The sequence below is a fragment of the Seriola dumerili genome, unplaced genomic scaffold (assembly GCF_002260705.1).
Source record: "Seriola dumerili isolate Sdu_G_001 unplaced genomic scaffold, Sdu_1.0 BDQW01000478.1, whole genome shotgun sequence".
In the NCBI taxonomy this organism is placed as follows: Eukaryota; Metazoa; Chordata; class Actinopteri; order Carangiformes; family Carangidae; genus Seriola; species Seriola dumerili.
Window position 1 is genome coordinate 4,827,658 of NW_019174733.1, and position 13,235 is coordinate 4,840,892.

A 13,235-nucleotide genomic window follows, 5' to 3' on the forward strand; every position below is an offset into this window, starting at 1 on the left:
TAGATTTACATTCATTAAAAGTCAAGAGAGGAAGCCAGGCTTGATGCTAATCAAATCTGCTTAATTATGCTTAACATGAGTATCTCCAGGGGAAGAGAGAGAGAGAGGGAGAGAGAGAGAGAGATAGCTAACTCGAACTTTTCACTTTTTGCCTTTGATAACTCCTGCTGAGTATGGCCTTTTCCTTGCCAAAAAGAAATGTCACGACTCTCTTTCTCCATCTGTAGAAAATACACCAATAAAGCCATCAGTGTTAAGCAGAGCTGATTCATATTGTAAATTCCCACCTTAAACTGTTTAATAAGCAGTGAAATGTTCGGCTTTAACCTCCCAGGCCAGAGCTTTGCAACTTTTAAAGGTTATGGCACCATCTGATAATAGATTTACCGATATTGGTACTATGAACTATGAATATACGTAAACAAGGACCTGATGAACAATATGCCGAAAAAATAATTTGTGATTACAACCTTTTTTCCCCATTTTATTTCATCCATCCGAGATGAAAGCAACTGCAGTGTTAAAGATAACCCAGTTATTGTAGGTTGCAGGATGCCCTGGTGGGAAGTGACTTTGTCTCACAACAGGAAGGTCATAGGTTTAATTCATACAGCAGCTATTGTGCTTGAAGTCTGCTGAAATGAAACAATGACCTGATACTTGATGTAAAATCTCTCCAGTGACTGAAATGTAACAACATAATATGTGATACAGAGGTGAAGAAAGAAACAAATCCCTACTTAAACCGGGTAATACTAAAGATGACCTCTGTGAAGTCACTATAGGCAGCGATGGTTGGATCTGAAGACTACAAGTTTGAAAATGAAAAAATGTGGGGTTTGTGGAGCTAGAAAGAGGTCAGCTCACCTGATCTTTGTTGCCTGCCCTTCATCCTGTTCCAGGATAGCAGCTCGAGGCTACATTAGCTGCTAGCTACTAGCAGAAAACACCTGAATCTCTGACCAAGCTCTTAGAGGTTTGCATTGTGGGTAACATAGCCCCCCAGATTTTGACATGATGTACAAATCATGGAATTAAAAAAAGATATCTCTGATTGTACAGCATCAGTTTTGATCCTTTTTTTAAACCGTCCATCATGAGTCTGACAATGTTATTGGAGTCGAATGTTAAATTAGTGGAGTAGGATCTTTTTGTGCTTTAATGCCCTTTTCCTTAGACTTTGCAAACCATCTATCTTGACCACCTGGGAAGATTCTCCCTTTGCTACATATTACTGAGCTAATTAATATTTTATAACTTCTTTGATTCCTCTAATTGCTTCAGTACAGTGTGATTCTGTGTTTTAATCTCCAACATTTGCCTCAAGTCATGTTATTGTATCATATAGCCTACATTAGCTAATATATTCTTGGAGGAAATAGATGACCTGTGTTTGTCTTTTTTTATTTTAGGCAGACTGACTGAATAAATTAAAGATTCACTGGGAACCAACAGTCACATCCCAAATGGGTCGCTCTCTATGCCAGAGATTTGAATCTAGTTTCAGACACCTTTCTTTATCATTTTTACTGTTTGAGACAAATACACACAACGTCCTTAAAGAGATTAAATCTGGCTGCAGTTTTCTGTTCTGTTTTAACAGTTCATATTTATCTTGCCATAGAGGCATCATGAGCCAAAGAAACAAAGATAATGTTCATGTTGTGTTGCTGTTTGAAAGCCAAGCTCTGGTCCTTTCCACATGTCTGTTTTGGCCAGTGAGCAGCAGAAGCATGAGGGAAATGTGTAGGTGGTTAGATCAGCCGATGAAGTGTAAATACCACTCAATCTGTTCTCATTAGAGGAGTAAAAACATACGAATCACTTCGCCTCTATTAAAAATGCCCCAGGGTACTGGTTAAGTGTGTGTGTGCGTGTGTGTGTGTGCATGAGGTCGTATATGTGGTTGTGTGAGAGAGAGGGGAGGGGGGGTGGGGTGGGGGTCACAGAATGATGTTTTGGCATTTGTGCCTGCAGAGGGGATCTGAAATGCCACCACCATCAACGCTGCTTAATTCTCAGAAACACACTCTTAATCTGAACAGACAATCCGTTCCGACAGCCACTGTTATGATTCAAATCAACTTGGAGTGAAGGGTGTGTGTGTGCTCTTGTGAGTGAGAGAGTATGTCATTGTGTTTTGGTATGTGATTAGGTGTCCCTTTGTGTGTGCTCATCTCTGTATGGGTGTGTGTGTGTATGACCAAGATATCACACATCCATTCCACATTCCCCTATGATAATGTGGATTGATTATGGATATGATAATGAGAGGCCGGCGCGGCGTCGCGACCTTCACAAGGTCTAATTGAAACAAGCGTTGGTCCTCCGAAGCACTTATCAAGTCACACAGCACATCATTAATCATGGAGAATACAAGCTGTCACTGTAACACACATGCACACACACACACACACACTCTATATTTTTTTCTGTTTTTCTTACATACACACACTCATACTCTCTCTCCTGTCCTTTCTTTCCCTCTCTCTCTCTCTCTCTCTCTCTCTCTCTCTCACACACTCACTCACACACACACACACACACACACACACAATGCAAGCTGTCACTACAATATGCCTGGTATTGTCTTCTTTTAAGGAGAGTGGACAGCTAGTCCACCCTCCATCTCTATTTTCTACAAGAAAAGTTGAGGAACAAACAGGCTGTTGAAGTTAAACCTAAAAAAAAAAAGAAAAGAAAAACAAAACAAGAGAGGGAACGCTAAAACAATTCAACAAATATGAACAGCTGTTCACTGCACCCAAACTCGCCTGAAATTGAATTAGCTCAAGTTGTTTTACTACCTGCTTTTATTAGAAGACAATTTAACAACCAAATGTGATTCCAATGTCTGATTAAGGCAGCATATGGTGCCTACCTGTTAAACACAACATGTTCAATACCAGCTTAACGCCTCAGTGAGCCACTCGAATAAACTAATAAGCCCAATATCATATTAGTCATTACATAGTCCAACACACAAAATTCCAATCTGATAAAAAGGTGGTTTCATTATCATCATAGGGAAAACACAAGGGAGTTTGCACGCACTGTGTTGATGCCATCACCAACTTGTTAATTGTTATTCAATTAACTGCTTTTGTTAATGAAACCAATTAATGCCTTAAAACAAGCAGGGAAATATATGATTATTATGCATCTATGCAGAAGACAGCTAATTACAACTGTAAATCAATCAATTCTAGATTAATCTGCTTGGAAAATGTCCAAAAACAACAAAGTCACCAAAAGACTTTGGAAGTTTTTTTTAACATATTTTGATTGCCATGCCATTATCCTGTCTAATGATTGTTAACGATCCTGTAAAGAGTTTATGATCCAATTTCCTTCCTATGAATTTAATTGGGACCTAAATAGTATAATCTTACAGTGTAAAAGTGTGGCCTGTATTTAATCAAGGGTAGTGTATTGGAGTGAGCTCTAACAAGGTCACAGAACTCCTCTTAGGGCAAATACAGCCAGTGAAGCTTCACATTACTGAGGGATGAGGTCCAGACAGGCTCAATCAGTTACAGAAATATTAATAAATTAGTCAGTTCGGTGTGAGAATACAGATCTATAAGTATGATCTCTTCAGAATGTACACTGTTATATGGTGTCAATAAATGGGTAAAAGGGTATTGGAGTTAGATATGGTAGTCAGTTATGCCATTTCAGTCAGTGGTAGAAGTATTCAAATTCTTTATTTAAATAAAAGTAGAAATACCACAATGTAAAAATAGCCCACTACAAGCAAAAGTTCTGCCATCAAAATATTATTTCAAGTGGTACTAGATAACTTTAAAAGAAGAAATGACAAGACCTTCCTTTTGAAAGGAAAACAAATGAAAGCTGAAGGGTCTGTTTAATAGTTTCGGTGTTTTGCTGTGCCTTCACCGGTCTGGTATGACCAATCGCTGATGGCAGCTAATGTTAGCAGACTTAAGAAAGACATTGTCATGAAACTGGCATTATCCCTTTAAGTTAAAGTATGTATATATTACCAACTTCAGTATTCAGATTAAAGGGCTTCTGACATTGTTAAATTATTAACTAATAATCAATATTATTGGTGCTGATGCATTAATATGTAAGCAGCATTTTTAAATGTATTTTTTGTTCTGTTTAGTGGTTAATTCTAGTGTATATCAATGCATTGTATTTATATACATATTAATGTTTTTTAAACTCTTAATCAGCAAAATAACTATAGCTGTGAGATGAATGTAGTAAATAGTGCAATATTCCCCTGTGAAAAATGGTGGAGTAGAAATATACAGAAGTAGCAGTAGAAGCAGCATACAATTAAAATACTGAAGTGAAGTGGAAGTACCTTTGAACCGAACTTGGTACCTGAGTAGATATTCTGAGTTACTTTCCACCACTGTGTAGTTTGTCTAGTGGCGAGCCCACATGGACATATAAGAGATGGGGGAAAACTTTTATCAGACAAGAACATAACTTCTTAGGTATAATGTTGATTATAAACAAAGAACTTTGACTCCTGTTCCAAACTATATAAATAAGATCTGCAACAAAAAAGTTCCCTTCTTAAAACACAACTCGATAATTATCCAACCAGAATAATTTATCAGAAAAAAATCTAGCCCTGAAATAATCTTATAAGCAACAATAAAACATGAAATAGACATAACAAACAAACAAAGCCTCGTCTCTACAGAGAGACCATTAAACCTACGTGTTGGCTAATGGTAATTAGTGACCTAAACATAACTGCACATAGAGATGTTTGACTTTTAGTTAAACTTGGCTTCACATAAGGCTCTCAATGTTTTCAGGAGACAATATGTGTGTAATTTAGGTTTGTACAAACATCAACAGACCATCCTTCCTTATACATAAAGAACTTCTAATCAGTCCAGTCTAATTATTTTCATAATATCCACTGCACACAACTGAACCATAATTGCAACACATAGATCTTTCACTTTTAAATGAGACTGCCCTCATTTATCAGAAAAATAATCCTCGGCCTGGATAATTATCAGACATACAAACATAAACACCTTCAGAAGTTCTGATGTGAAGACCTGCTTGCCTCTTAAGTTTATACAGTCATGTGACCTGACCAGTGCCCTAGTTGAACACCTCTTAGATGTTTATGCATATATGGACGCTAATCTCTCAGTCAGGACTATGGGATTTGGGAATATTTTGTTTTACAGAGATCAAAGTAGCCGGTTTGGATCAGGAGAAACCCTTCAAACACATCAAACAGAGAGCAATGCATCCTGAATCTCACGCCCACAGTAGCCAATCAAGCCATGCATAACTCTTTTCCTTTGTAAAAGAAAAGGATTCTCAATGTGGGTCTCCCCCATCAACATCTCATGCAACTCACCCCCCACGGAGGCCAGAGGTTGTTTAAGCTTATGGGCTATCAAGGAGAGCCACTGCACCGTATCTGTATGCCTCTCATACTTGGCTAACACGATGCTGGTATTGAGGAACAGAGAGACACTGTGTTAAGAGATCAAAGCAGCAGTACAGAGATTTAGACTCACAGCCTGTCAGTCAAGATGGCGAGACAAAGCAGAGGAAGACAGAAGTGCTTACGCACACACACTCTCCTGCTCACTCGCCGGCTTTCTCTGTGGTGTTCCTGTGAGGGGTGAGGCGTTACCGTCAGATGGCTTAGGGGCTACTCATTTGTAGACATCTACAGCGCTGCATGAACACCTAAACTCACACACATTGAGGGACACACACACACAGACATAATACAAGCCTGTGTGGATGAGAGGTCGCTTCTAGCCTTTATATTGGCCTGTGGAGGAATGTTCTGTGCTCTCAGCATTTTCCCTCGTCTAGAAGATGAATAGAGCTATTTTACAGACAGTGGAGAAACAAAACAATGCTCTGTGTGGTTAGATACATGATATAGGGCCTTAATTTCTGGTTGCTCAAAGACATATTTTTTTTGTCAAGTTTGCAGTATATATATCAAATACTTTTTTGTGGATAGAGTACAGTCATATGGGGGCCAAGATTTCAGGACACCCTGCTGTAATGAATGACCCTTGGTCATGCCTTTTGTAAAGTATGTCGACTGAATGTGATCACTCCTGCAGGGTCAGTTTTTGTATTGTATTGTGCAACGATCAACCAATATATTTGCCCCTTTCACCTAGTGTGAGAGGAAATAACATTTCCTTTGTAAAATGCTTCAGAAAGTTCAGCTTTTAATAACAAGAGGCCTGTAAGAATATCATTAGGAAAAAAATGCTGTGCTGCGTTCTATTCTAAATGGGACCAAGACAAGACAAAAAGCACAAATTAATAAGGAAAATGTGAATTTAAAAAATATCTGATAAAATCACAGTATTTAATTGATCTTAAACAACAGTATCAGGTAAACTCATGAAAAAGGAAACTTGCACATTTAGAATCGAAGACCCAAAGAAGACCTACACCCTCAATTGAAATAAGGATGACACAACACCACCTGGTGGGCACTGACTGCAACATTTTAATTTAGACGTCATTCCATCATTGATGGTTACATTGACAACGGAAATAGCAAAAGGATTAAGTTGGAAAATGCTTTATGCTTACACAAAATTAAAAAAAAATCTTAACAAATGACAGACATTTAAAAAAAAATCTTAAATTAAGGCAGGATGAGAAGCACTCTGAACTTAGACTTCACAAATGGTGGTAGGAGAAACTTGGAGCAACCCTAAACTTGAGGCAGAAAGGCTGAGTGTGCCCTCATGTCTGGAGAAAACTTGTGTTTAGAAAGAGGACTGAGGCTGATACCGCTGCACAAAACCCAGACACAAGTCGAAGCACAGAGTGGAGCATGTTTGTCACCGAGGAAGGTGCAGATGACAGACCGCCAACACAAACACAAATCTGATTGGCTGATGAGCCCACACCAAGTACAGACCCTGGAACATGGCATGATTCCATTAAATGTCCCAAACTGAGGTGATCGGTTTTCATCTTCAGTTTGCACAGTTTTCAGAAGCCTGAAAGAGAAAATATAGTGGTATTCTGTGGTGATGCAACAAAGTGATTCATAATTGGATCATTGTTGTGTTTTTTTTTTTTTTTTTTTTTTTTTTAATAATCAAATTACACCTGTTTTATGGGTGGGCTTCAACAATTAACAGGACAAAACAAAATTGTGAAATATGTGTAAAATTGAGGTAAAATTAGTGGGAGGCAAAGCATACCCGGGAGTATGATAAGTGTGAAAAACGCAAATGCTTCACTGAAACAAATATTAGGGACTCACAGTGTACATGTTTTAATTTTTGCACACTCTCTGTGATGACAACCTTTTCTCTTGTCTGGACAAGAGGGAACAAGATACTCCCTTACTAGCAGATGTCTCTTGATAATGATTGAAATGTTCCCTTTGTGGTTCAGTCCCTCAGACGATGTAAGCCCCATGTCACAAATATTATCTTCTCATTTTGTCAAGCACAAAACAGATATTATGTTTCAGGAGTAAATATGCTCTTACATATACCACACTTTGCTTCTACTAAACACATCACTATGACACTACTGCACTATTAGTTATGTTAACCATTCATTGCTTACCTTGTCATTCACTTGTTATATAATTGCTAAATAGTTTCTATTCTTATTTCCATTTTAGATACTTCTCATGAACTATTTTTACTTTCTCTATTTTTCTGTACCTATGGCTGCCTTTGTGTTGCAGGAACACTCTTATTTCCCCTCTAGTGATTAGTAAAAACTTATCCTATAAGAGATAGCAAGCAACAGCTGCTCAAATGTATGGATACTCTGTTTTCTTTTCTATATGTAACTGCAAATTAGACAAAATAAAAGACAATTTAAGACACCAGTTTGAGCTGACATATTTTCTCAGCAGGTCTCAACTGAATGGTGGAAAATTGACTCCACGCAGGATTTTAAATGACCTCAGTGCCCACCTGCAAATCATTCTCTCTAATAATATGAAATATTTTGGAGCGTGTTTCTGTACCTTGAGGGACTCAGAAGCTTTACGCAGTTCCTTGATGACAGCAGACAGGGCTTCTGGATTGATGCCCTGCTCGCAAAGTCTCACACATATGGACAGAGACTCCATGTCCAAACCAGTATTCAGCAACCTGGAGATCTCTAGCAGCGCTGTTGTAGGAAAAAGGGACATGTTGAAGCTATTTAGATTTTCTCGTTTAAAAACTTGACTGCTGCACCTCTTACAGAATTTGTTAGCAAACAATAGGTTAGATGTTTAGAAAAGCCATTTTATTTGCAGCAGAATTACAAATTATTTTTACAGATATATCAAACAAAAATGTATATTTACCCTCCATTGTCTCCCGGACGGCGTTTAGGTTTGTATTTGCTGCACTTGCCATGGTGTTGTATGAATATAGTTAGCCAATGCTTGCTAGCAGGTGGCTAACAAATAAGACTTGAAGAGGTCTCTGGCTCGATACAAGACTGGTGAGTTACTACAATGGGTTCAGCCAGACCTTAAACGTTTCGTATTCATTTTACAAAAGATCTCCAAATATCAGAAATCATAAATGGACATTAGCAGCTAGTTAGCTACCTAGCCTGGTAAACTCAGCAGCGAATGTGACAGAGGAAGTGACGACATGGATTTTTGTTCCGATTGGTTCCCAAGAACTTCCTGTGGCATTTCTATTGGCTAGCGGGTCCTGTGGGCGAAATTGAAATAAACGTTTGAACCTCTCTATCGCAGCTGGTTGTTTGATGACTCCTCTATGAAGGTTGTTTTTTAGTTGTGTGCCCACAGTCCTGGATCATTAACAGTTGTAAGTACCAACAATGAAATATGTATGTAGTTAATATTTAAATGTGCGTTTCATTTTTAAGTAAAGTGTTGTGTAACGTAACACTGTTAGCACCTTCCTTCTACAATAGCCAGCAAGCTCGTTAACGCTATAGAAACAGGGGAAGCAATGCAGTTAACACGCCAAACTAACAAAGTACAGGCTGCCGTTTGAGTTATGTTATTATGTTTGACAAATTTTATCCCTGAAATTTGCTTTATCTTGTTGTCAGCTAAGATGGGGGACCATGTTGAGCTACAGATCACCCCAGAGACTCCAGGCAGGCCTTCCATAAGAAATCCCTTTGAAAGTCCTAATGACTACCACCACCTCCGTGAACCCCTGGTGCCAAGCCCATCTGTCTTTAAGTCCAAGTCTTGTAAAGCTGTAAGTCTGAACAAACAACTTATCACCTTGCACTTATCACCTCAAATCTTTTAGACCTACTTCTTTGTGACACAGACACACACCTGTTTCTGCCTGCCTAAACGCTGTTTTATGCCCACAAGCTTTGCTCTGTTGAATTCTGTATGTAGTCTTTTATTCACTTCCTCATCTGTCTGCCCCCCAGACTCCACCCAAGTTTAACTGGTCAATTGATGAAATGGCCAGTCTTCTTCCAGTACACATAGACCCAGAGGAAATCCAGCGACAGTCTTTTTACCTAAGCCAGACAAGGTATGTGCTGAAACACAAAAGCCATGGTAGATAGGGTTGTATGCAAAAGTTTGGTCACCCCTAGGCAAATTACATACTTTGATGATTTTTTGAAGAGAAAGTCAAGTCACATTTTATTTATGTTAAATTAGATTAAAGATGGCAGGGAATTTAAGTGACTAAACATTTTATCTTTCTTTGAAACATCTAGGACAGATTCTGACATTGAGGAAAAGCGTCAGAATGCTATCGAGCAGGTACTGGATTTAAATTCAATCTAATTATATGGTGTAATGATAGGAAAGTTAACTTTTTAATGATTTATTGATTCATTTTGTATCTGTGTCATTTATGTGTCTCCCAATAAAGTTTTTCACCAAAGGAGCCATTGTGCCGTCCCCCTGGGCAGCACCAAACTCTCGTAAAGCCCCTCAGATCTGTAAGAAAAGTAAGTATCTTACTGTTTATATTACTTTTTAACCCCTGGAAGTCTTTTATAATCAAATTTGCCTCCTGGTATTTGCCTTAAAGTTTCATATTGTGTTTGTATTGTGTTTTTGTACATTTTAAAATTTTTTATGTTTGCACTTTGTAGGTTATATGTCTGCAATGATTGCGGAAGAGCCAGAAAAAATCTCAGGTTGGTGTGTTCTTTGAAAGGGTTCCACATTATTTTCTGCAAACAGTGCCCCATCTCTTCTTCGTCCCTGAACTGCTCTCTAACTTATTTGTAATCTCTCTTTATTATGTTTGTTGTACAGTTGCTTGTCAGACAACTCTTTCATTGCCTTTGGCTTTTGATTTGGAGAAAGTACTAGGTAAGCCTCTAATAAATGCCAGCACAACCAAATCAGAATATGACAGAGTAGTCTACCATCAAATCATGATGTTTGTCTGTTTCTTCCCTCTCCTCAGGCGAATATTACCGCTGCGAGGAAGCGTGTGATGCTATGCAGGAGAGTCTCAGTTCCTCCTCCTTAAGACGAAAACTCTTCCTTGATGGCCAGGGCAGTTACAGTGGCTCTGACAGCTCCAGCCCACCAAGCCCAGAGAGAAGCCATGTCAGGCAGGAGAGGTCTTCTCTAACCCAAGGAGAGGAAGCTGTAGGACGGGTTGAAGGTTCTGAGGGAGAAGCTATATCATCTATCTTTTCCTCCCCTTTATCCTGTGGTGTGTCGGCTCCAACTCCCTCCACGGTGAGTGGACAAGTGTGATTCAAATGATGATTTTTTTTTGCCATACCCTTGGTGTGTGAATTTTAAAGCACAATGTCTGTGTGGATATACAGTGGGGTCCAAGAGTCTGAGACCACTTTTTTGGACACTATCTTTAATTTCAATGTTGTGAATTTCCATATGTGTCATGATGCATCTTTTAAATTTCAGGTTTTTTTCATATTTTGATAAAACTGTTCATTTAAGTTACATTAATGGATACACTGTTAAACTAAAATGTATTTGCATTGTCTTAACTATAGGGTCAGTTCTCGTCCAGCCCCATCCAGCATGGCTGCTTCCGGGACTGCAGCCTTGGCAGCATCAGTAGCCCTATGTTCCCTGATAAGTCGTCTCCTGCAGGCCTCATCTCCCCCACAATTTCACCTATTGTTGCACATACAGCACGCACACCCATAGGCTCAGGTAGGCTATTTGTTTTGTAACTCGCACCAAAATTTGTAATATCCAAAATAAAAGCAGAAATTAAAAAGTTTTTATAAGACACTGGTGATATTAACTAATTTCAACTTCAAATTGAATCTGTGTTCTTTAGCTGAGAGGAAGCAGCCGAGTAATTTGACTCCACGTGGTGCCCCCCTGGACATAGATGTCACTTCCTTCAATGAGAGTCCATTTGTCGAGGGTTGCTCTCCCATTCGTAACTGCTCCCCACACCAGCTCCATTGTTACAGCGAGCCCCAGCACAATGCCAGACCCAAGCCCAGGCCCAGAGTTCGCTACTGGGCCTCCCCTCCGCTCATCTCCCCCATCCTCAACCCTAAGCTCCAAGACCATCAGGAGGCTGAGGACCCACTCCCCTCCTACTCCTCTTCTCTCCCTTCTATGGAGCTAGATCCATCGTCACCCCTGGCCCAGGACGCTCACCCCACTAACACTGAGAGAAATAGCCTGGATCCTATGGAACCGGTGAAAATGGAGGAGGGCAAGGAGATATTTGTAGAAGTGAGGTTGGAGGATGAAGAGGAGGAAGCGGGAGGGCTTTCAGAACAGCTTACCAGCTCTCGCATGGTCAATGTGTCAGTAACAGAAAGCTCTCAGATGTTTGTTTCTATTCTGGCAGAGGGAAGCAGCATACGCTACGATTCAAGCATGCAGGTCTGTGTGAGCAGTGTCCTACTTCACTGTATATTTAACTCACTCTTATATAAATGGATTCAAGTTTGTCTTGTTGATAATTTCACATTGTCCATTTGAATATCTCTAATGGACTGCTTTTTACGTTTGTTCAGGTGGACAGTGGGTACAACACCACATCAGCAGGCACCGCCAGTCTTATTGATGGCCTCAGCTCAGATTGTCACAGCAAAGAATCCTTCAGTTCAAACTTGGCAGAGGAAGCCTTTCAACTCACTAGACACAGTAAAATGAAGGTACTGTTAACACTTTACTCACACACACAGGGTTGTGCTTGTAACTTGTAGAATCAATGCCAATGCGCTGAAGCTGTTCCTGAGACACCACATAAGATGTTTCGTTGGTTTTTCCTTTTAATTTGTAACCTGTCTGTTTAAAATGCATTACTATCTTTAGGTATCATGCAGACTTAGCTAACAGTATAGTGCATGCTGAGAAAACGATATCAGCTTCAAAGTCTTTATTTTCATCTGACTAAAACTACATGTCTTATTTTTCAGGTATTTTATCCTCACCACTGAGCCGCCTGATGTATTTAAAGGGACGCCTCTTCCAGTGGAAGCTTACCGTGATAATTTTGCAATGAAATGTAACAAAGTTTACACTATGTTTGAAGCTTTTATGTCAAATGAATTTGGTTAGGGTGAAAGGGGTCAACTGTTAATGAACTATGGACAGAAGTGAAGTGGTTATTAGTTCTGTTTAGGTTCAAGTTGCCTGACTGAAGGCAAATGCTTTACCACAGTATGTTTTATCGCAGGTTGGAAGGGAGAAGACTAACCTGTAGCACATCTTAGTCCTATTGTAATACACTTAAAAATCTACAATTCTAAAAACCAAGTATACTGGTGTGGTAAGGGGTAAGAAAAAAAGTAATTTCTGTATTGAACTTGCACAACAGTAACCTCCTGGAATGCTGTATTGATACTAATGCCATAATTTCAATTTATCTTGGTGCTGACATGATCGACCTGATAGATCCTGACTTTCAGGTGACATCGGATTTGTACTGTATCTGTTTTTATAAAACTGTTTATCATGATGTTTTTATATGACAAGAGCTTTTTTTTCTTTTATTGAATGAGTAAGAATTGTTATAATTCTGGTTATTTGTGCATCTTACTTGGACTGTTAGAATATTTATTCCAAAGTAAGACTCACTGAATAATGCCACTTGTAAATTAAAAGCTGATTGAGCCATTTTTTTTTTTTTTTAAAAAAACAATTTTTCTATACTTAAAGCATGGGCTGGATCGTTGTCACATTAAATTAACTTGAATTCTATGTTTGACTTGAGAACACTGTTTATTTTTGACCTGGGTGTTTCTACAATGTTTATTTTTGTTGTGACAATTCTCAATATTGTGATTCACAATTCTGTTCAAATGACATTTCACCA

The 13,235-nt window shown here is 39.0% G+C and overlaps 2 protein-coding genes across 2 annotated transcripts; one reads left to right on the plus strand and one right to left on the minus strand.

Annotated features, from left to right (window-relative positions):
- Positions 1-6,387: 6,387 nt before the first annotated feature.
- mzt1 (mitotic spindle organizing protein 1) lies at positions 6,388-8,607 on the minus strand. Its single transcript, XM_022763753.1, has 3 exons — positions 8,315-8,607; positions 7,988-8,133; positions 6,388-6,995 (listed from the first exon to the last, which is right to left on the minus strand). The coding sequence occupies exons 1-3, from the start codon at positions 8,364-8,366 to the stop codon at positions 6,972-6,974; spliced, it is 222 nt and encodes a 73-aa protein (XP_022619474.1). The 5' UTR covers positions 8,367-8,607; the 3' UTR covers positions 6,388-6,971.
- A 95-nt stretch (positions 8,608-8,702) lies between these two features.
- On the plus strand, positions 8,703-13,120 carry bora (bora, aurora kinase A activator). The gene is made up of 12 exons (XM_022763748.1): positions 8,703-8,789; positions 9,040-9,194; positions 9,379-9,485; positions 9,676-9,721; positions 9,834-9,912; positions 10,060-10,104; positions 10,226-10,282; positions 10,380-10,660; positions 10,942-11,104; positions 11,235-11,797; positions 11,932-12,072; positions 12,337-13,120. Exons 2-12 carry the CDS (start codon positions 9,045-9,047, stop codon positions 12,355-12,357), a joined length of 1,653 nt encoding a protein of 550 aa, XP_022619469.1. The 5' UTR covers positions 8,703-8,789; positions 9,040-9,044; the 3' UTR covers positions 12,358-13,120.
- Positions 13,121-13,235: the final 115 nt, after the last annotated feature.